This window comes from Asparagus officinalis, chromosome 2 (genome assembly GCF_001876935.1).
Source record: "Asparagus officinalis chromosome 2, Aspof.V1, whole genome shotgun sequence".
Lineage (NCBI taxonomy): Eukaryota > Viridiplantae > Streptophyta > Magnoliopsida > Asparagales > Asparagaceae > Asparagus > Asparagus officinalis.
In genome coordinates this window covers 58,829,395-58,853,959 of record NC_033795.1, presented here as the reverse complement: position 1 = coordinate 58,853,959, position 24,565 = coordinate 58,829,395, and the positions used below count along the sequence as shown (strand labels likewise).

Genomic DNA, 24,565 nt, shown 5'->3' with positions numbered 1-24,565 from the left:
TTGGTGACGGCTCCTCAACTTCACGTGATAGCACTTCCTCCTTCTCCTTCCCCTTGAGCTTCTTCTCATGCACTTTGAGCTTTCCGATGAGGCTATCAAGAGCTAAGATAGTGAGGTCATGAGCTTCCTCAATGGCCGTAGCTTAGGGCTCCCATGCCGGAGTCAATGAGCGAAGTATCTTGTAGTTCATCTCTTGAATGGATAATTGCTTATCAAGACCATGTAATTCATTGATGATATTAGTAAAACGGGAAAACATAGCATCAATGGATTCGTTAGGAAGCATTTTAAATAGCTCATAATCATGCATAAGCCCACTAATCTTAGATTCCTTAACTTAGGGGGTTCCTTCATGTGTGATACATAATTTTACCCAAATTTAGTATGCGGTTACACACGTGGAAACTCTATTGTATTCATTGGGGGAAAGACCACAAATTAAGGCGTTCATGGCCTTAGCATTGAGATTGGCTAGGTGCCTTTCTTCATCGGTCATGTTCCCGACTTTGGACTTCTCTACATATTTCTTTTCTATGAGGTCTAGGATGTCAAGATCAATGCAACGAAGGTAAATTCTCATCCTAGCATTCCAATAAGCAAAATTGGTCCCGGTGAAGAGTGGTGGTCTAGTGGTGAATTGTCTTTCTAACATATGCATATTCAAAGAGGCCTCCATTAGATATTTTCTCTAAGGCGGTTAAACAAAAAATTAATATAGAGACCAAGCTCTGATACCAATTGTTGGACCCTAGAGGGGGGTGATTAGGGTCAAGAGGCTCTAATATGCAATAAAAATTAAACACAAGCAAACCACAGTATTCTAATGCGATTAAAGTAAAGGAGATAGGGTTAGGAATTGTTATCCTTTGACGCGCGATGTGTTAACGAGGTTCGGTCCGCTGACCTACGTCCCCGCTCCCCACTCTCGAGTAGAAATCCACTACACACCCGGTTTGGAAGCCGGAACTTCATCTACATAGCGATTCCCTCTCAATCTCTCACTACACAGTTGATCTCAACAGATCCCACACCCTCACAGTTGATCTACACAAGATCACACTCACACAGCAGTAGAAATGATGCAAGACTCTCTCTTTACAAATCCCTATGGCAAAGAGAAAGAATACTGAAGCTGGGAAGTGAACACACACAAAAACAGAGAGAAAACAGACTTTGAAATTTTTTCTCAGGAAGACAGTGTCTCTCTGGTTTTTGCAGAAGTTAGGGCAACAGGAACAAGAAGAAGTTTGGGTTTAAATAGAAGAGATTAAACATTTTAAAATCACAACTCAATCTTCCCTATTAAGAAAATAATCTCTTATTCAAACCATTGACACAGACTGTGCCAAACACAGTTAAGTGAAAGCACAGTTAACAAGGTAAACGACCATTTGAGAAAAAGTCACGATTGACCGAAAAAACAATCGGTCGACCGCCAAAATGATCAGTCGACTGAAAAGATGAATTCGGTCGACCGACAAAAAATCCGGTCGACCACGAGCAGCTTTGAAAACTTAGAAAACAAGCAGAGCCATCATCGGTCGACCGGTGCGGTCGACCGATACAAAAATCGAGATTTCGGTCAACCGCACCGGTCGACCGACGACCTCTCTGGAGCCCATTAAGTGCGGTCGACCGGTACGGTCGACCGCATTCTGATATGCTCCATAACATTATTTTGACTCAAACTAAAATATTTAGAAAATATTTATATGACCTCTGAAAATTATGAAACTTTGTAAAATGTTTTTAATTCTAAAAACAAACTGTTTGGAAAAAAAATTTACAGATAGGTCCTCATACTTGTAAAAAAATAGTATTTTGTGAAAAACGCTTAAAAGCTTAAGTATGAAAACGTGTGTGTGAGTCCCCATAGCTTCAAGTGAATTCAATAACTCTTTGCCTACATTCTAATACTAGAGAGAGAATAAAAACTAGCTAATATCCTCACATAGAATATAATCTTTAAGTCTTGATATAGCTTGAGTTTGGATGAAGCTTTTATATGAATTTGTTGTTCTTGAAATAACATTGCTTCATCGCTATGCCTCCTCCTCCTTTGGATATTATCGTTGTAGCATATATTCCATCCAATCCTCCATAAATGGCACTAACAAGCTTGATAAATGAATTTACTATATTTGCACTCAATAAGCCATTAGTACCGTTAATGGTGATTGTAAGACATCATCAAAACATAAGGGCTAACAGATTATTCACGTGAAAATATGAAGAAAAAAAGAATTTTTCGATTATATATACTCATATATATACGGGTAAACCCGAAACAAATCAAAAAGACCTGTATCCAAAACAAACTGAGAATCTTCTTGTGCACCCGTCGATCGACTGATGGCTTGCCATCAGTCGGTTAATGGTGGTTATAAGACATCATCAAAACATAAGGGCTAATAGATTATTCACGTGAAAATATGAAGAAAAAAAGAAATTTTCGATTATATATACTCATATATATACGGGTAAACCCGAAACAAATCAAAAAGACCCGTATCCAAAACAAACTGAGAATCTTCTTGTGCACCCGTCGGTCGATTGATGGCTTGCCATCAGTCGACTGATAAGTTCCTATCGATCGACTGATTGGCAAGCATCAGTCGACCGACCAGAATCCATTTCCAGCATACAGATTCTTCCATTCGTGCATGTTTATACTTTCACATATACATATTTATTCGAACGATCTCAAATCAATCATCAACGTATTCATTCATCCCAAATGATATTAATCATTCTCACTTAACCCGGCCTCTAATTAGACAGAACTAGTATGTCAGGCGAAAAAGGAATTGCAAATACTCCCACATTGCAATCTTATATATCACGTACACACATTAAAAAACACATAAAAACAATCTTGCTCTTTTTTTTCTATCCTATTGATAGCGGAAACAATCCTGGAAAAATTGTCAACAACCTCTAAACGTGAAAATTCAGTGTACAAAAAGAAAGGGGGAAAAACATAATCAAACGAACTTATTTGAGCGGCACCATCCATTAAAAACAGTGGGAAAGGAAATAGCAGCAAAATGGTGAACATTCCCGTTTCCGATTAGCTGAGTGGGGCTGTATAGTTGTGTGCATTAATGTTACAAACTCCGCCCGTTGTATCATCTTCAACTTTAATGCTTGAGGAGCCTAAGATAAATTATAGCTTGATAAGTAATACAATAATTAAAGGTTCTTTATCATATTTTGATTAATGAGAAAAAATACATTTAATTTCATCCATAAATAACTAGTGGAATGAAAAGGATGAATATTGCTATAATACACAGTATAGCACTTGAAAGTAGGGGAATAGATCGCTCAATAATAGCAACCATTGTTAAAGCAACAAATATAGTCTTGATTTACAATAAGTTACTCGATATAGAAAATAGGAAAATTAGTTGTCAAATTTGCAATCAATCATGTGCTGAAAGTGGTCATTCAAAATGTTTACAGGTTACTTTTAGGAAAGCCCCTCAACTATGGGGGTTTCTCAGGTAACCACCCCTGAGCTACTTTAATTTGAGAAACCCCTCTCAAGTTGTTAGATAATCTCACTCAAGTTTGAAAATTTGGTACACCCCACTCTAACTATGATGTGTCCCGTAAGCCCAACCCCCGCCCACTGCGGGGATCTTTATCACTTTTGTGCAACCCCCCTAACATCGTTACTTAAAGATGTGAAACAACAGAAAAACCATTTCGAGAATTACGCATTTCAATTGAAAAAAAAATACCCCACCAATTAACTATGCTTTTCCCTCTCTCTATCTCCTCCTTTTCTCTCATCCAGCTAAAGACGAGGACACATATTTTACGATTGAGGATTGTTTTGCTCTTTTCAATGTCACTTGTGAAGGATAGGTTAGATTTAACGTTGTTATTTTTCGTGGGATTAAGTGAGATAAGTTCAAGGAGGTTAAAACAAATTTTCAAAGTCAAGGGGGGCAACACCCCTTATAAATTAGACAAGATTTACAAAGGTTATGAGATAGAAATGATGGGATAATTTGTTAACTAAATTTTAAGATGTGTCTTGATGTGTGTCACATGCCAACACTAACATTAAAATAAATCTAATGGATGAAAAAGTTAATGAACAATATCCATCATGTATGCTTGGTGGAAAGCCCCAAATTTGATGCTTAGTAGTTATGTGGTCATTTCTGCTCCGCTCACTTAATGGTTGGGTAATCAAATAGGAACCATTTTTAAGTGAAGACTTTTAAATGAATAGATGTGAAGCATCCACATCACTACCGAGCACTAAATTGGTGTTTGGTAAAATTGGTGTTTGGTAACAAGTAGACCCATTAGTCTCTCTCTCCCCCTCTTCATATATTTATATATAGGGAGGGGGGGATATAAACATGTTTGGTACCAAGCATTAAATTTAGTGTTTGGTAGTAAGGTGGCCACTTCTCATCCATTCATTCAATAGGTGAGTAAACAATTGGAGAACATTTTCAAGTAGGAAAGTTTAAATGTGTAAATGAGAATTGGCCATGCCACTACCAAGTAACATTTTTGGCCTTGATACCAAGCATAGTCATCTTTTTCTCTCACACACACACAACTTGTCTACTAGCTTTTCTAACCATTAATTTTGCTTTGACATTCGTGCTAGGATGTAATTCATATGAGGGCACACATATCAAAGTTAGCCTTGATGTGAAGCAAATATCTCAAAGCAAAATCAATGAATAAAAAAGTTCATGGACGAGTAATTACTATGCCCTTAAATTTACAAGAACTTTTCTAATTTATATACACACACATACGTACATACATACACACGCATACATACACACATATACATATGTATGTATGTATGTATGTGTGTGTATGTACGCACACAACACACACACATAGATATAATTAAGGAGAACCAATAGTAGAAAATATTTAAAAGTTCTGTATAGTTCAAGGAAATTTGACGCAAGGAATGAGTTGTTACTTACAATTATATTCCTTCCAACCCACGAGCTTATTCTCAGCATCATAGACAACTAGTTTATCTCTTAAGAATAAATCTGCATAAAATTTTAATAAAAAAATAGGATCAAGAAAACCTTTAACTAAATGAATATACACCAATATGAGTCATAAGTAAAGAGTATTAATACAAGTGACATGTCAATTTAGGACCTCAAAAAGACTCCATTTCTATTCTTGAGGAGGATAACAACAGCTCTTTCTATTTATTACGGTAGTACAAGTAAGAAAAAGTCAACTTAAGTGGGAAAAAACACTAACTATTTCCATATCCGAATATATCAAACCTGCATTAGCAAATAACTCGACAGCACCAATATTAGATATTTAGATGTAGTAGGTTTCACCAAGTTATTGACCCAGCTTTGGTAATGGCCTTTATCTGGCCTTTCATATAACAGCTTAATGTTGCAAAAATTGAATTTCAGATTCTAATTTTCTTATAAACACAAAGAAGGCTCTTTTGTTATGTATAATTACAGTCTTACAGATTTTCTTTTTGCTCTCTATTTCTAGATGAATTACTCCAGACTGAGCTCCATCTGAAACTAAGGGGGGTTATTGAATGGGACAAATTGGGGCCAACTAGGAAAATTATTCCAATAGAACAATTTTATCCCTTTAGGCCCCATTTGGCAAAGGGTTAATGAAGATGAGTTAAAGAGAAGGATTAATGTACTTAGTCCATTTGATAATCCGAAGGACTAAATTATTAACCCGTTAAATAAGTTTTATTTTAGCCCTTATGATCAGTTTTAGTGTTTGGGAATAACAATGATTTTGACTATTTTCTTTATAATTAGAAGAATTAACTCTTATTCCATCTAAATAGGAGTATTAGTAAACCCCTTATTTTGAGGGGTTAACTCATTTTAACCCCTCTATATATGTTTGGCAAATTATGGAGGGTTAACTCACTTTAACTCTTATATAGATTTGTTGTGTTTGGCAGGTTAAGAAGGGGTTAAGTCTCCTTAACCCCTCTCTTAACCCTTTGCCAAACGGTACCTTAGGATATTTTAAGTGGGGTAAAGTGGGATAAGTGGGATAATGAGACAATTTGAGCTTTTGATTTGACAATTCATGTGGGATAATTGATGACGTAACACTTTATTAAAATATAATTTTATCTATTAATTACTTCTAAATTAACTTATCCAATTGGTTTAGTATACTATTAATTACTTCTAAATTAACTTATCCAATTGGTTTAGTATATTATTTAGTATATTATTATAATATATTTATTATTTTACCTTAAATTAAAATATAATATGTTGTACTATAATTACTAATTAATATTATTAATTATTATATTATATTATATTAGCATGCTATACCATATAATAATTAATATAATATAAGATTAATATATTTAATATAATATTTAATATAATACATTATTTTATTTATACAAAAATTTAATATGTTATACTATAATTACTAATAAATATTACTAATTATTATATTAGTATGCTACATTATATAATAATTGATATTAATAGAACTGTTAGGGGCACACCCCCAACACAATCTCCACCACACCTTCCTCTCCACACTAAATAGTGCATGGGTCACATCAATTTTTTTTTAAAAAAAAAAAAAAAAAAAAAAAAAAAAAAAAAAAAAAAAAAAAAAAAAAAAAAAAAAAAAAAAAAAAAAAAAAAAAAAAAAAAAAAAAAAAAAAAAAAAAATATTTGAGTGGGACCCAACTGCACTGTATAGAGGGAGAGGAGGTGTGGTGCGAGATTCTGTGGTTGGGGCGTGTGCTTCTTAGCACCACTCTTGATATAATATAGAACTAATATATTAATATATACTTTGATATTATATATATTATTTAAAATATTATAATATAGTATCATAAGAATATAATGTACTGTATAAAATATTATAATATTTTACTTTATCAATGTAATATTTTAAAATATTATATTATAATTTAAATATATATATATATATATATATATATATATATATATATATATATTATATATATATATATATATATATATATATATATATATATATAATATATAATATACTATATATATTACATGATAATTACAATGACATATATTAAAAGGTATCATGATAGTATAATATATTATATTTTCAAACTATAGTTTATATTATATTATACCATAATACTTTATTAATATTAGTAATTATTATATTATATTATAATAGTATGTCATATATATAAAAGCTGAAAAATATATAAACAATGTATTTAAATATAATACTCTAATTTAATATATTAGAACATAATATCATAGAGTTAAAATTTACCGCATAAAACTATTCTAATATTTTTTATCAATATAATATCATTTAAAATAATCTATTATAATTAAAATATAGTATGATATTAATGATAATTACAATGATATATTAAAAAATATCTAAAATGTATTATATTATAGTACAATAATATATTTATTATCATTAATTTAATATAATATATATAATCACATAACGATCGATTATATTTATTACATATTTTATAATTAAATGTAACTATACTAACATATTATTAATTTATATGTTATATTAGTTTAATATTATTATATTGGTTTAATATAATACACTATAATATAATTGCTACAATAAAACATCAGCTACAATTAATATAATATATTATATAATAATAGATGTTATTAAAATATTATATAATATTATAATAAATATGTTGTACTACTATATAATATAGTATGTGATATTGCATAATAATATATAATAAATATCATAAAATAAATTATACATATAAATTAAACTATAATAATATTTTATTTTATTACATGATAATATACTAAAATGTATTGAATGTATTATTACTTTATATTTTATATATCATGTCATATATTTATAATATAATTAGCATGTATTAGTTAAGTAATACAAAAAGGTTTAAAAATTATCCAAATTGGCTTCAAAGTGGAACAAAATTGTTCCAATATGGAGGATGGAGTAAATTTTTACTATTGGGACAAAATTTTTGTATATGAGTGGGGTAACTTTATCGCAAGTGGTGAAATTGTGTCACTAGTGTCCCAAAAAATCAATAACACAAAAATGTAATATCCTTATTCCATTGTCCTGATGAATAACACTATGAAATAGAATCTCCAAAATTATCTCATTATCCCCCCAAATGTCCCAATGAATTACCCCCTTAAGCATGGAACGGTGGGCTATTATAGGTCAATTGTCTAATTATTAATGCAACCAATAACTTAAGTCACCAAATCTCGAGGGCAAATTTTTTTTTTTTAAGATATTCAGTCAGATCTCTTATAGAATTAAGGTTTTCAAAGTCTAATAGACACCCTTAATCGATGTGCAAATCAAGTTTGAAACTTTAAAGTGTTTTATGCCATATCTTTAGTGTCCTTTTCTAGTAATGTTGACCAATATACTAGAGTGGTTAATATTCTAAAAGTGGTATAGAAAGCCGTTTCACCAGACACTGATCGAGTAAAACTGTATTGCATTTTCTTTACTATCAATGCCCCTAATCAAGCAATTTTTTTCATGATAATATGGTTTTCAAGTAGGCTCCCATAGGAACTATATCTGTGTCTGAAATTAATCCTTCTCTAGAATGAACCCTCTCCCCTTCCCAAGCTCTCGTCCCCTTTCTTTCCGTTTTCACAAGTTAATGTTGCACGTACACCTGCTTCCTAGTTGTAGGTAATCATGTGAGGAGGTAATTAAGGTGTGAGCCGAATGGGAAGATGCCTTGCTTGGATGAAGAGACAGCAGTAGAGAGGCACAGTGCCCTGACGTATATCACCCACTTCCTGTTTATAGGTAATCATGCAAGCTATATCAAGCTTGATGATGAATGAGGAGAGCGCATATCATATCCCAAACTCAGACCCCAGGAGAAAAGGGCAAGGGATGCGCTGAACTTGTCACCAAGTCACAGAGGTGTGATCTCAGTTGTTTCTTGTCACCATGTTAGCCTGGATCAAGACAGACTCGCACAGTATAAACCCGGTGATCCTTCTTTGGGATTCAGGCTAGGAATGGCGTATCCTTGATGATGATGCGCCATATATACTTACTTTTCCCACTCCTACCAACCGAGAAAATGGTGATATGTATATGGCTAACATATGCCAGAAAAAGACGGAAGATATTGCAATCACTGAGGCTAGCCTTATAAAATGACACAGCGGCGCGCCGATATTATATTGGCCATGTCGGCTGAAAGGTATAACAATGCCGAACACAGTTTTGCCGAGGACTAATTACTTGATTCTCGCTCTCTCTTCCCTGTGTTCTATTCTCTAGGTAAATTTTAATTAAGCATACAAAATATAAAATGCTCCTTTTGCACGCTCTCCGTTAGAACTTCTATTGGTTTTGCTCGTCACACATGTAACTCCAGAGTTACTAAATGGTTTATGATGAAAATAAAACTAATACGTAGAAATACAATTTAGAATAAAATTGAAAAAAAAAAAAAAAGTAAGTGCGAGCTTCTTACCGCCAATAGCAACACGCCTTTTAGATATTATCCATGCAAGACACCATGAATCCTGTTGGGGTATTACGAAAGTAAGAATGGTAAGTGATTAGAGTCTAAACAATACCAATGAAATGGAAGTATAAGCTCGCACCATAATTAAGGAACACGACCCAAAAGAAAGTTCGTTTAACAAACAATCATATCCTACTATATTTTCTTATGTTAATCAAGATTTACGTGGCTCTAATAGAGCTTTGCTCATATCAAATTAAAGAAGAACATATAAACTTGTTTCAAGCATCAGATCGAGGAAACAAAAAATTACAAAATCAATATTTATAGTGAAAAATGTATAAAATGGCCATACTTGTAAAGTGTGACGGAAGGAAATTTTTTTTTTTTTTTTTTTTTTTGGTATATGAAAAATTTTTATTCATCACCAATATGGAAGTTATGTACATATCAAGAATCTCATGAATATGAGATGGCTATAAAATCCTGTGACTAATGCTCACAATCAGAAACAAATATGCACAGAGCCTAGCAAAAGCTATAAAACCTGTCAGTAAGCCATACCAACTACCATTCTAAGCATAATATGGTCTTCTTCTCTGTCACCAGCAATCAGCAACCAAGGAGAGCTGACACGCTTGTCTATCTACTCCCTCTTCAATGTACAGCAAAATAGATCAATTATTTGCAGGTTGAAAACCATTCTTTGCACTCTTCCTGAAGGGGACCATTGAGGATAGCTGATAAAATGTTAATTTTAACCTCATTACAAATCTGCACTGCAGTCTTAAACTTTTGAGTGAATAATCTGGCATTTCTTTCAATCCAGATACTGTAGATTGTAGAAACTAAAGCCATTCTCTTAATTCTTTGTTTGAAACCCCTTCCTCTCAGGTTGGTACAGTACCAATTTATAATTTGCCTCCAGCTACAAGACCTCCACCTGAACTGTAACCAATCCATTACCATAATCCAAGTATCTCTTGAGAAAGTGCACTCAAAGAAAAGATGATCCCTGGTTTCAATCTCAGTGCCTGTGCACAGACAGCAGCAATTTTTAGACACAACCCCTCATTTGATAAGTCTATCTTGAGTAAGCAATCTGTTTTGAGTAGCTAACCAACCAATAAAAGAATGCCTGGGGATGTTTGCAGTCTCCCAAACAGTGCTGAACCAAGGTACAGCAGATGAACCAGGGGAGAGTTTATTATATAAGGCTGAAATTTTAACATTAGTATCTTTCATGCACGATTGAATAAGCAATTTGAGCCCATCAGCTCCTCCATAAGAAGCTAAAGCCTTATCTCTCACTTTCAAGATTTGTTTCCACATCCAAGAATCTCCATTCTTAGCTTGACGGAAGGAAACTTTGGCTGGCTGAATGATTGCAGTAAGGACTAGCTTTCTATCTGTTGAATTGTGGGGAAACAGAAGCTAAAAATTGTAGTTTACCATGCTTTTTGTTGATATATAAAACTGGTGGTGGTTGTAGTATTATAAATGTGAGTAAACAAAAAATATTAAACCAATTGCAAATCCTATTATGAATTTTAGTAATTAAACCCACAATAGTGAACCAATACTATACAGTTTTCCAACCAATTCCAACTGATTGATTTGAGCTGATTATAAGTATGGTGGGTATTACATTATTTTAGGGTATTATGGGCTACTTTTCAATTTTTCAGGATTTGGTCTGCGTGCCAGTAAGAAAGGAGTCATTTCGGGTGGCCCGGATGAGATTCTCTTAAATAGACTCTTGGGAAGGATTTGTAAGAAACATGAGTTATCTAAAAGGTGAGGATAAAGGATTGATTAAGGAATTCAAACAACTGTCAAGAAAATGAACTATGCCTTCCCTCAAGAAACCCTTGGTGCCTCAGAATCAAAATATGGTTAAGACAAATCTACCTTCCAAAACTAATCTAGGTCTGCATAACCAGCAAGTAGAAACTCAACTAGCCCAAATTTTCAACCAAATCAAAAGGACTACACTTACAGATCATGGGCAGATTTATATTTGCCAATTTAGTCCAACAATTGTCCTATTTAACTTGATACAGCACGGATGCGTACTATGGTATATGTATTTACACTTACAGTGAGCTGATGATTCAGTTTCACGAGTTAACTTTACACTGGGCTCATCTATGATGGGGCTTTAGAAAAGGTGTAACCCCTTCAGCCACCTGATAGTCATCATACCCCACCACAGATTAACTCCTATTTTTAAAGCAATCTAATGGATAGAAAACTTGGTGGACTAAGCCCTCACTTCACTTAAGTTTACAGAAGCTTTTCTATATATGCTTCAAAGTGTGTGCACGGGCATGTGCATGTGTGAGTAGGTTGATAAGATTGCGAATGCGCGCTCAAGAATTTGTTTTAATGCATGTGCAAGCACAGGCGTGAGTCCATCTATGCATGAATGTATACATGTTTATATATGTATTTGTCAAGGTTTTAAATATCGGAGACCGGAAAATATCGTATGACCAAAATTCATATCGGATTGTAGATATCAGAGAAATATTGGGGGTATATAGTAAATATTGGAATGTACATAATGGATGTTTGCATATATAGTATAATGCACTAAAATGTAATCTCAACTTAGTTAATGAAATCTAAGCATACAAAATGTAGATAATATATGTTTAGGATTCTTATTCAACCTTATAAAACAAATAAAAGTACAAATCAACATTGCAACATTTTGTCTAATTTTTTTTTGTAGGCCAAAATATCATTTGATATAATAAAAAAGATCATGATGTCTTGCCCAAAAATTGTCAAACGTGGTATATTATATTATTTTGCAACAAACCATATAAAAGGATATATTTACCAATAAATCGGTTAATATATCAGCCGTATTAGAAATATATCTCCCAAAGTAGCAAAAAAAAAGGGTAAAGGATATTTAGAGGCTATATCGGTTGTGGCAAGCCATTGTAAAGGATATATCGGGAGACACATCAGGCCATGTCTCGGATATTTAAAACAATGGTATTTGTGGCTGTATCTCCCTTTAAAAGTGTGTTCAGGTAAACATTTCCATGGCCAATATCACCGTAGCTTCCTTTTGGATATTACATTCTAATCCTATCATAATTAATAATGAATTTATTTTGTTATAATCAATTCAAAAAATTAATTAATAATATGATGATGATGGTAATATGAAAAGTTATCCAACTATTCATCATTCCACTAGCTTCTCCACTACATTACTATTTATTTACTTCGACACCATGCATTGTCCTACCGAATCATTGAAATTGCTATTAAATGTCAAGAAAGTACAAGCCATGTGATTTACCTCTCTTACATTTGTGTAGACATTATTCATTGTCTAGTTATTTTCTTAGGTAAGGTTTAGTTATCTAGCGGATGGTACTTGAGATATTTACTCATAGTTTATTCGGTTTGGATATTAGAGTTACTTATTGACTTCAACAATTCATTTGACTTCTATGATGTATGATGATGTACTCTAGATTTGGTTAAATTACTTGATTGGTATGTTTTTAGTTGACTCCTATTATCAATATGGTATTCTAAAATGATCCAACATTAAAAAAAAAATCTTTTCTGACCTGCAGCGAGAATTACAAAAAGAACTGTAGCTTTTTTGTCCGCAAAATTTCCTCCACCCCGAACCTCTCTAAGTTATTGTATTTTACATCCTCCTCCTTTAACCTTCTCTAACTAAAATTCCTTTTGACCCTTTTACCCAATGAGACCCTCTTTCACCTTCTCTTTCTCTCTCAACAATTAATAGAGCCTCATCCCCTTCAACCTCCTCCGATTGAAACTCAAACCATAAGGAGCTGATGTTTCGTGGGTTTGAATAAGGGGAAGTTGAAGGATAAGAAGGGGCTCCATTGACGAGAAAGATAGGACGAAGGACTGCCTAAATAGGTAAAAAGGTGGAAGAAATTTGAATTGGGGACATTGAAGGAGAAAAAATGTGTAAAATACGATAACTTTGAGAGTCACGAAGTGGAAGAAATTTTCTCGATAAAAAAACTACATTTCATACTGAAATTCTCACCACTAGTAAGAAAAAGGGTCTTATTAACATTGGAGCTCTTTTCAACATGATACTAGCGATAAGAATTAGCTCAATATACTAATCTAATAATTTAGTCATTCTAGATTATAATCTGAGATATACATGTATTATGTTGATTGTGGATGTATAAAAATAGTCTTAAAGAGTATATTTATGGGATATATCCTCCTTGACTCGATAAGCATTATGTCAGCCTAGTCATGTCCCGGCGTGTATTTCATTTACTAGGCATGAAAAATTTCTTTAACTTTACCACATATACTCGTGACTTTTTTCGTCTTATACTATCTCATCCTTGAGGCCTAATTGAATTGAAGCATGTTCCTACATCTCTTTCTAATTATAAATCGCTTGTTCATTCTTTTCTGGTTTCTTCCTATCCACCAAAGTCTAGATTACTAATTGCTTCAATAAAGCCCGCATCTTCAAGCTACAAATGCTGAAACTATTTCTATAGTGAACTTATTGAACTATATATTGATGGTGTGATCTTGGTCTTCTACTTCCTTTATTTTTTTTAATGCTACGGTAATCCCTTTTTAAATTGCTACAGTGCTTTTTTAAAATGCCACGGTATTATTAGCAGTGTTTTTTAAAAATACTATAGTTTCCCACCTCTGCTACAGCAATATATTTTAAAACGATACAGTACTTTTAGTAATGTTACAGTATCCAGCTTATTCTATGGTAATATTTTTTGGAAAATACTATAGTAATAATGCTACAGTAAATTACTGTATCATTTACTGTAGTATGAATAATAATTCTTGGGTCCTCTCATTGTTATAAAGGAATAGATTCACCTATAAGTGATCGTTTGCAATGTCATATGCGGTTCAACCAACAAAGCACGGTTGTCGGTCTAACTGTTTGTTCTATATCATCAGTGCTACCGCCTGCAATAGCCGGGAACAGATCAAGTAATTTTTTTTTTACTTTGGGGACTCATATTCAATTACGCATATTTTAGTTTTTGTTTGTTGTTTTGTTTTCCTTCAATATTAGTCCCTTATATCTTTCATATTTTCAAATTAGTCCCTCAAATCAATAAATTTAATATTAGGTAACTCAATTCTTTAATTTTTTTTGAAATTTGTCCCTTCAATTTGAAGTAGGATTAGCAATTAGAGAGATTAATTTGAAATAAATTATAGGAATATGGGAACCTACTAGCAATTTCAATTTGAGGGACAAATTTCCCGCTATTTCTACATTTGACTTGAAGGACTAATACCAAAATAACCTACGAATTAGGGGCCCTTGTAGCTTTGAATGATTTGAGGGACTAATTTGAAACTATGAAAGATGGAAGGGATTGACATCTAAAGAACCCATTTTTATGTTGAAGAATCGCATACCCATTGCGATATGCAAACGAAGTAATAGGCTATAGGTTTTCATAGGTGGGTTTCAATTTTGATTTGGGTCTTTTTTAGCCTTCTGGGCAGTCACCAACTAAATTCATACGAGAGCACCTCTCGTAGTTTTAGGAAATGTCCTAATTGTTTAAGAATGTCCTTGGGAGCACGTGCCCCTCATTATACATTCGACATTGGCAACAGCCAACATTATGCTAATTTACACCAAATTGAATTCGATAAATATTATTACAATAAACATATAACTTAAGTTGCATGAAATCAAGTGCGGGTATCAGCATGGGTGCGAGTATGGGTATGGGTATGAGACGAGGCAAAATTGTAAAATGTAGGGTATGAGGACACTAAACTTTTGTTGTTAAAACTTATTCTTAGTTTGATTTAACTCTAATTGTTAAGCAATATACATGTGGAAAAGAAACATACAAATGTTATGGGTATTCGATTTTATATTTGATCTAATATAAAATTTATGTGTGTGTGTCTATATGTGTGTATAGCTAGCCGTGTCCCAGTATGCCCCATTTTATAAATTTGTCATGTCGCCTTTTTGTATTTGTGTCCACACCTAAATCTATACAAGCTAGGTTGATGTAGATCTATGAATTTATCTCTTATAGCTATTAGAGGAAGGGAACTTACTCTATACAAACATGAAATAACCATAAAGCCGATTTGGACAAAACAACTACATATAGCCAATGAGGGAGCCCTAATCGAGTGTAAACAAAATATTTTCCGAAACAAAATGAAGTTCACAACCCCAAACTTATGTTGTTAATTGGAAGAAAAGAAAAACTCACTCTTCTTTCACAGCATAAAGAAAAGCTCTACAACCAATACACATGGATTGCAAATATATCTTACCTTCTTGTTCTCTTCGTCTTCTGGAAAAACATAGTCATGTGGATAAGCTTTCAATGTAAGTGAGTTGCTAAAACGTAAAGTGATGGTTGGAAAATCCTTATCCAAACTGCAATAAAGAATTAAACAAAACATGAGCGAAATTCGTCAAAGCATGATCTATATTAGTTTCTTGAAATAAATTTAGAAAGCATTTGAATTGCTTTGACAAGAAAAAAATATTGAAACATTGAACTCAAACAACTACGCATCATGCCCCATTGTAGCATATCTCAAGTTTTATGACCTAAAAGCTGCCATTTATTCAAATGGATTAACCATAAAAAAATATTTTCTTTATCAAGCACACATTACATGTAGTTTTAAATGTAACCACAAAATGCAATAAGGAAGTGGAGGATTATTCTTCCCTCGCCCAACCCACCCCCCTACCCCCCACACACACCCACCCACCCCAAACCAATATGGTTGGAATAATGCAATAATTCTAACGAAAAAATAAGACATCAAAAAGTACTATCTCAACTAACCTCAATATGAATAATGTATAAGATCAAGTACAATTCAGAACAAATCAAGCTGTCAAAGGTTGATCAGAATGGTACAAGTAGACGTTGAATTTATTAAAACCTGACATATCTAGCAATATTTGGAGATATGTCCCTACTTATGAGGACTGAATAAATACGCAACTTTGCTGAAATAAAAGAAAGAGCAAGTTTTCTCCATAGTGCCATTGATTATGAAGAAGAGAACAATATGCTTATACGTCAGGTTAAAATTCTAAATAAGAGAACACAGCATACAATAAAGGAAAATGCTAAACAAAAAGAGATTAGTTAATTAATACATTTAATTAGGACCCTATTAAAGTCTACCAAGTCATAGAACATCTTCTAATACTCTCCCTCAAGCCCGAGAATAGGGATTAGCAAAGCCTAGCTTGTTCAGGAAAGAGATTAACAACTTGCTTCTTGTGATATCTCGGTCATATAAACATAAAAGTGGCATCAAAACAAACCCAATCATATCAACAATCAATGAGAGTTTTAATGGTGAGGATTACGTTGAGAAAGAGGCCCTTTGCAAGTTAGGTCGAGATAAATAATAATCACAAGGCCATGTAGAGAATAAGAAGCTTTATAAATGAGTTAAGAACAAAGATACCCGCGATCAACAAAGAAAAAAAGAGGTTTGGAGAGTGACGCCAAGAAAATAATGTTTCAAAAAGTGACATCAAGAGAAATGATAATCACAAGGAATGACGAGATGAGAAGCTTTGCAAGCAAAATAAGAAGACCATGCTATGCAACACAGTAAAAGTCGAGCTGATCTAAAAACAAGATCCCAGAAGACTGAGGAGGCACAAAATGACCCCAAAGACGAGATGCTAGAAGGCAGTGAGATAGTAATGCACAAGACGGGTTGATGTTACAGATCGGCATAGAAAATGATTGAAAAGAAAAACGGTGACGGTCCAGAGCAAGTAGATACCAAAACTAAAGCGGTCAAGATGAGAGAGATCAAAGCCAAAAGTAAAAGTCAATAGTTGAAGTTGTCAAAGGGAAGTGTGATGATGTTGCTTTTAGAAATAACGCCTTGGTGTTTTGTTGATACCAAGGGTGAGGTCAAAGTCGGTTGAAGCCAATAAGTGAGGTTGGTCATCAATTGAGGTTGAAGTCACAAGGTCAGCCATATAAAAGCCATTGTGGAAGCTTTAGAAACAGCGACGATGTTTAGGAAAAACGAAGCAGACAGGTACTTGGGTGCTGTCCAGTCGACTGTGGGGTTTGGCCCGGTCGATAGAAAACGTGCACACTACAGGGTGCATTTTTTGATCTCTGGCCAGTCAACCGCGAGGCTAGGCCTGGTCGACCGTAAACCCTGTAATTCTCAGGCTGAGTTTTCAGCCCTCTGGCCAGTCGACTGCGAGGACATTAGCGGTTGACCGCGACTCGGGTATGGGCCTAAGCTTGGTTTCCTGATCGGTTTGGGATTGATGTTTGATATAAATACAAACACGATTTGTTTACGGTTTCTATCTCTGAAAAAACACAAAAGAGAGACTTTTGAGCAGTGTGATTGGGAGATTTGGTGAGAGATTTAAGAGTTTTGTCTGAGAGATTAATTTGTGAGTTTTGAGTAAATTTGCAATCTCTATTTGTACTCTCTCTCTCTCTCTCTAATAGTAAAATGTATCACCTCCTTGCCCCGTGGACGTAGGCAACTTGCCGAACCACGTAAAATATGTGTCTTGCATTGTTTGGTTCTTGTTTTACCTATTGGTTGTGTTTCTATCTCGGTTTAGTTGTGTTCTTTTCGGATTCCGCTGCGCACAACAAGTGGTATCAGAGATTCGGGTTTGGCTTGGGGTTCGATCTGGAGGATTCGCTGTGGATTCTCATTTGAAGAGATTGGATTATCAACAATGGGCGAAGCAAATACATCGGGATCGTCCATATCTTAGACGATACAAGGTTTGAGCATTAATAACACAAAAGTTGATGTTCAAAAATTTAATGGCAAGCTAAATTTTGGTTTGTGAAGGTGTCAAGTGATGGATGCGTTGGATTCCCAGAATTTAGAGGAGACTATTTAATTACAAGAGAAATCCGCTGATATGAAGGAGAATGTTTGGAACAAGGTTAACAGCAGAGCGTGTAGGGTTATTAGGTCATGCTTGACGTTAGATTTCATCTATGATGTGATGAATGAAACTTCGACAAGACGATTGTGGGAAACACTCAATGAGAAGTATTTAACGAAGAGCATTAAGAATCAGCTTTATTTAAAGAAGAGGTTTTACCAATTCAAGATGAAGAGGGGAGTTTTCATTAGAGAACATGTTAATAACTTCACGAAATTGCTATCCGATATAACCAATGTGGATATCAATGTAGAGGACGAAGACAAGGCGAAGTTATTGTGTTCGTTACCAGAGGATGATTATGGTACCTTTGTCCTCACAATGAATAATGGTAGAACCACTGTTAGTTATAAGGAGGTGACCTCAGCATTGGTGAATTATGAGCTAAGGAAGAGTGATGATGAACCCTCCGAGAAGGCATCGGGAGATGTATTAGCAGTGAGAGGTCGTAGTCCAAACCGTCGTCCATTCAATTGCTCAAAGTCGAAGCAGAGAGAGATGGTCATAGAAGGTTGGTAGGAATCAATGTGCTTTTTGCAAAGATGATGAACATTGAAAGAACGAATGCCCAAAGTTGAAAGATCGAGCCGGGAAAAATAAGAGGAAACTTGTACAAGTTTCAGAGATGAATGTTGCCAAAACTAGTGGCGATAATTCAGATTCAAATTCTTTGCGCTACTCATGCCTAGCACTACCGTTAGTTTTTTATGCCAACTCTACAGAGTGGATGTTAGATTTGGGTGCTACATATCATATTTTTCCTAGGAGGGATTGGTTCTCCAGTTGAGGCGTTAGAAAGAGAGAATGTCGTGCTCATGGGTAATGATCACATATGTTCTATTGGTGATATTAGAATAGTCCGAATTAAGATGTGTGACGGGGTGACTAAGGAGCTGAAGGAAGTGAGATTCGTTCCGTAGTTAACGAAGAATATCATTTCACTTGGAACTTTGAAGGCAGCATGTTATAAGGTGATCTTTGAGAATGTAACTCTGAAGGTCACAAAGAGGTCCATGATGGTGATGAGAGGTGTCAGGAAAAATAACTTTTACTACTTGAAGGGCTAGACAGTAACAGGAGGTCTGGCAGCTTCGATTACCACAGAGGATGATACTACCAGCTTATGTCATATGAGATTAGGACACACTGGTGATAAGCCCCTACAAGTATTGGCGAAACAGGGGCTGTTAAAAGGTGCAAAGACCTGCAAGATAGAGCTGTGTGAACACTACATACTTCGAAAGAAGACGAATGTGAAATTCGACACTGTAATTCACAACACCCAAGGTATATTAGATTATGTTCATACAGATGTTTGGGGTCCTTTCAAAATCACATCTCTTGGTGGGGCCAATTAGTTTATCACTTTCATTGATGATTATTTTAAAATGAATTGGGTATATACCATGAAGCATAAACATGAAGTCCTGGATATCTTTATGGAATGGAAGAAGAAAGTGGAGCTGCAGACAGGTAGAAAGGTGAATGTACTCCGTTCAGATAATGGTGGTGAGTACAAGAGTGATCTATTTTTATAGTTTTACTGGGATCATGGTATTAGGCGCTATTTCACAATTAGGGAGACACTGCAACAAAACGGGATGGCCGAGAGATTGAATTGTACCTTACTGCAGAAGGTGTGTTGTATGCTCTCACGGTGTGGATTAGCTAGATCCTTTTGGGTCAAGGCGTTGATTTATGCAAGTCATCTTGTAAATAGGTTGTCGTACACTGTGATACATATAAAGACTCTTACGGAGGTATGGTCTGGTACAGTGGCTAGTGATTATGATTTAATTTGGATATTTAGGTGTTCAGCTTACTATCATGTGAATGATGAGAAATTGAATCCGAGTGCAAGAAAAGCAGTCTTTGTGAGTTTTAGAGATGGAGTTAAAGGTTTCAAGTTGTGGGATCTAGAAGACAAGAAGATAATCATCAACAGATACATCACTTTTAATGAGGCTCACATGATAAGGCCTCGGGTTCCTCAGTAGGTGGAGGAAGGTCAGATTAGTGGGGTATCGTAGGAGTGGAGGATGATATAACTTCACAAACTTCAGATAACATTGTATCCATTGAGGCTCCTACAGAGGTAACACTGAAAGAAGATATGACAGATGGGCAGGTGGAGGATACAGTGGATATTAAGACTCAGGAACAGGATCATGTTCAGGAGTCCATTACAACTAATAGACCAAGAAGAATTATTCGCCAGCCAGTTAGATATGATGATGTGATGATTGCATATGTTTTTTCAGTGGAGGCCATTGATGATTTGGTTCCTTCTACATATAAGGGAGCAAAGTCAATCTCTGATTCAATCAGGTGGAGGAAAGTTATGAATGAGGAGATGCATTCTCTTCAAAAGAATGATACTTGGGAACTTGCAAAATTACCAAAGGGTAAGAAAATAATTGGATGTAAGTGGGTATATTCAAGAAAAGAAGGATTTTCTAATGGGGACATTTGATACAAAGCCAGATTGATTGCCAAAGGGTATGCCCAACTTAAGGGGATCACACCATCAATATATGGATTTGGTCCAAAAACGATGTGAAAACAGCCTTTCTACATGGAGATTTAGAAGAGGAGATCTATGTCACAACCGATGAGTTTTAGAGCTGCAGGCAATGAAGATTTAGTATGTAAACTAAAGAAATCTCTTTATGGATTAGCGATAATGGTAAAGGAGATTCGACAGTTTCATGAATGGCCAAGGGTACACGAGGATCTCATATGACCTGTGTGTATACATGGACAAGCTACAAAATGGTGAGTATATTTATTTGTTGTTATATGTTGACGATATGCTCATTGCTTCTAGGAATACTTCAGCTATTAGAAAATTAAAAAATGAGCTATTATCCAAATTTGAGATAAAAGATCTTGGAGAAGCAAAAAAAATATTAGGTATGGAATTGAGAGAGACAGAGTGAAGGAGAGGTTGAAGTTGACATAGAAGAGCTACTTGCAGAATATACTGATGAAATTCAGTTTTGATGGCAATGCCTAGGTTGTGAGTACTCTATTGGCTCCCCACTTTAAGTTTTCAGCTAAGATGTCACTTGTTTCAGCTGAGGATCATGACTACATGTCCAAAGTTTCATATGCTAATACGGTGGGTAGCTTGATGTATGAGATGAGCTGTATAAGGCCAGAGCATAGTGTCTAGGTACATAAACGACCCCGGGAAGGATCATTGGAAGGCCACGAAGTGGATTCTATGATATATTAAAGGTACTGTAGATGTTGTTAGCCTCTTTATTTTGATGATGTTTAACAAACAATTTACATCTAATATTATTTGTTTAGTGTTTGTATTTTATATTTATTCCAAGCAAACAATATGTTAGAGGATGGATGGAATTACGTTTTAACGATCATATCCAATGAAGGTTGGCGGAATAGTGGGTGAAGCCTATGTAATTCAAGTTGAAGATCCAAGTTCTAGCTTCATCCGTAATGTGTACCAAGTAAAGCTTATTGAAGATCAAGATCTAGCTTGGGTAACATTAGTTTAGGTTTGTATTATGTGTGTTGGTACTTTAAGCTAAATCATATACACACACATTTTATTGGTTTATATATATATATATATATATATATATTTTCTATGTGGATATGTTGTTTTGGTTTAATTTCATAGATATGAAACAAATATATATTCATATACATACTCATATGTTTCATATTCGATTATATTTGTGAAAATATTGTTTTTATTATTTATAGACTTCATAACAATAGTTTATATCTTCCTTTAAGTCTATAAAATCATTTTGTAAAGTTTCAAAATATGATTTAGTCAAAATATCAAAATTCATAAGTTTACATTTTATGTTTTGGACTATTTTGTAAAATGATGATATTTTATATTTAAGAGGTCCTTTTTGAAAACTAGTTTTTGTAACATGTGTATTATCATGTCTACAATCTTTTTCCAAAGTTTTATATTTTTTTGAATTTATTTGATATTTTTAAACCCAGTTTAAAGTTGAGTTTTTCTGTGCACTTAAGGTCTGTGCATGTTTAGTCGACTCATTAGTCGACTCACGAAGTGCAGCGCAGTTATGATTTTTCTTCTGCTGAGTCGACTCATATAAGTTGACTCATAAATCGACTCATAATTCAACTTATGAAAGAGCCGTTGCACAGTAACGACTAGTTTCCAACAGTGTTTTCTGGGGGGGTTTTGGTTATTTTGCTTGGGTTTTTGCTGAAGTTTTGAGTGGATATAAATACCCTCTTGCTCTCATCTTTCACACTAACCAATAAAATCTGTGTCTTGTATTGTTTGGTTCTTATTTTAGCTATTGATTGTGATTCTATCTCAGTTTGGTTGTGTTCTTTTCAGATTCCGCTACGCACAACAGAAGCTATCGAGAGCTAGTGCAAAGATGGCTGCACGGAGCGGGGGGTAGGGTAGGGGGGGTTTGGAAGAATATAGACTCCTAGGACTCATAAGGTTTGCTCAAATACTATCTTGAAATAAAAGAAAGAAAATACTTTCTTTATATTCTCATTGATTATGAAGAATATGATAATTAATACCAAGCTTATACATCTTGTAAAAGTTCTAGTAAGAAAACTCCGGCAAGAGAATATGACAACAAAAGGCAGCATATACTAAAGGAAAATTACAGACGAAAAGATAATTTATTTAATTAATACATACAATCTGACTCCTCTATTAAAGTCAACAAATTATAGTGTATTTTCAACTACAACTAATTAAGGTCAAAGCTTATGCAAGAACGGCCTTCACAGGAATAGCATTTGCCGGACAAATCTTACGAACTTTTAAAAACAAACTTTTACTTAATGTTCTTGCAAATTATATACATGTGCAACTTCACAAGAAAAGAATTAAGGTAAACCGGAAATAATTGTTAACAATTACTTAATGTTCTGTCCCCTAAATGTATGATGCAAGAACATAATAAAAGAAGGGTTAATTTCACAAAACCCCCAAAACTTTGAGGGATTTTGCACATAATCCTTGGAACTTTTTATCCTACACAGTCTTCACAAATTTTAGGTGTCTCACAAAACACCCTTCAAGTTTTAACTTTTTTCATTATGGCCAATTATCCGTAAGGACAAACTTTTAAAACAAACCCATTTCAATATTTAACTACCGAAATCAACCCATATTTTGTTTACTTACAAATATTGGCCCATTTTGCCCTATCAGCCAAAAATGGGTCTATTTGGAAAATCTCAATGAGAAAAGGATTGTGTTATCATCCCCACATATTTTGGGAACCTGTACAAGTTGGAAAATAAAAAGGTAAACAAGGAACGTGATGCTTACGAATAATTTTAATTTGGTAGAGATTCCTAAAATTGTGTTCTTTAGAATATCCAAATTATGGTTAGTTTTTATTTTATTAGATTCATTAGAAATCCAAAAGGGAAAAAGAGACCATGGCGGTCAATTTTAATTTGGTAGGATCCTTAAGATTTGCTAATTAGCTTTTATTTGATAAGAAGTTTTGCTATTTGGAAACTGAAATAATGGTTAGTTTTTTAATGGATCAGGATTTTAATTGATACCTTCAAATCTCTCACTATGATCTTCAACAGAAATGGATAATAGCCAGGGGATGACATTCTTGGTTATTTGAAATTTGAAAAACCAACCCATTTTTGGTTGGCATGGCCAAGATGGGTTAAACTTGGAAATAAATAAAATATGGGTCGATTTCTATAATTAAATATCAAAGTAAGTTTTTTTTAGAAACTTGTCCTATCAGCAATTGGAAAATAACTAAATGTCATCGAGACGAAAAGAAGTGTACTTATATACCGTGAGTGTTTTAAAAATCAGTCGATATTGTTTGATTTGTGGCTAATATATAAGAATTGGACCACAGCCGCAACGATTTCTAAATTTTTTTTTTATCATTTTTGGCTAATTTTTTTCCTAATATATCGGTGTAAATCCGATTTATTGGGCAATTTCTTTTAGGGTTCAAATCATCTAGTTTGCCATGTATTATCTAGGGTCTAATCTGATGAGTAGAATTTCCCTTTAACTTGCAATTTTGATTGTGCATGTTGTAGGTAGGATCTCAATACTTCTTGTATATATATTAAAA

The 24,565-nt window shown here is 34.1% G+C and overlaps 1 protein-coding gene across 1 annotated transcript in view; it reads right to left on the bottom strand.

Moving 5' to 3' along the window:
* Positions 2,790–24,565, bottom strand: part of LOC109831516 (aspartic proteinase-like protein 2) — a 74,073-nt gene continuing 52,297 nt past the window's right edge. Inside the window, exons 7-10 of the mRNA XM_020398851.1 lie at positions 15,818–15,923; positions 9,500–9,551; positions 4,971–5,042; positions 2,790–3,156 (exon numbers count right to left, since the gene is read on the bottom strand). Coding sequence (XP_020254440.1) covers positions 3,071–3,156; positions 4,971–5,042; positions 9,500–9,551; positions 15,818–15,923 — 316 coding nt within the window. The 3' untranslated portion in view covers positions 2,790–3,070. The remainder of the gene's footprint in view (positions 3,157–4,970; positions 5,043–9,499; positions 9,552–15,817; positions 15,924–24,565) is intronic.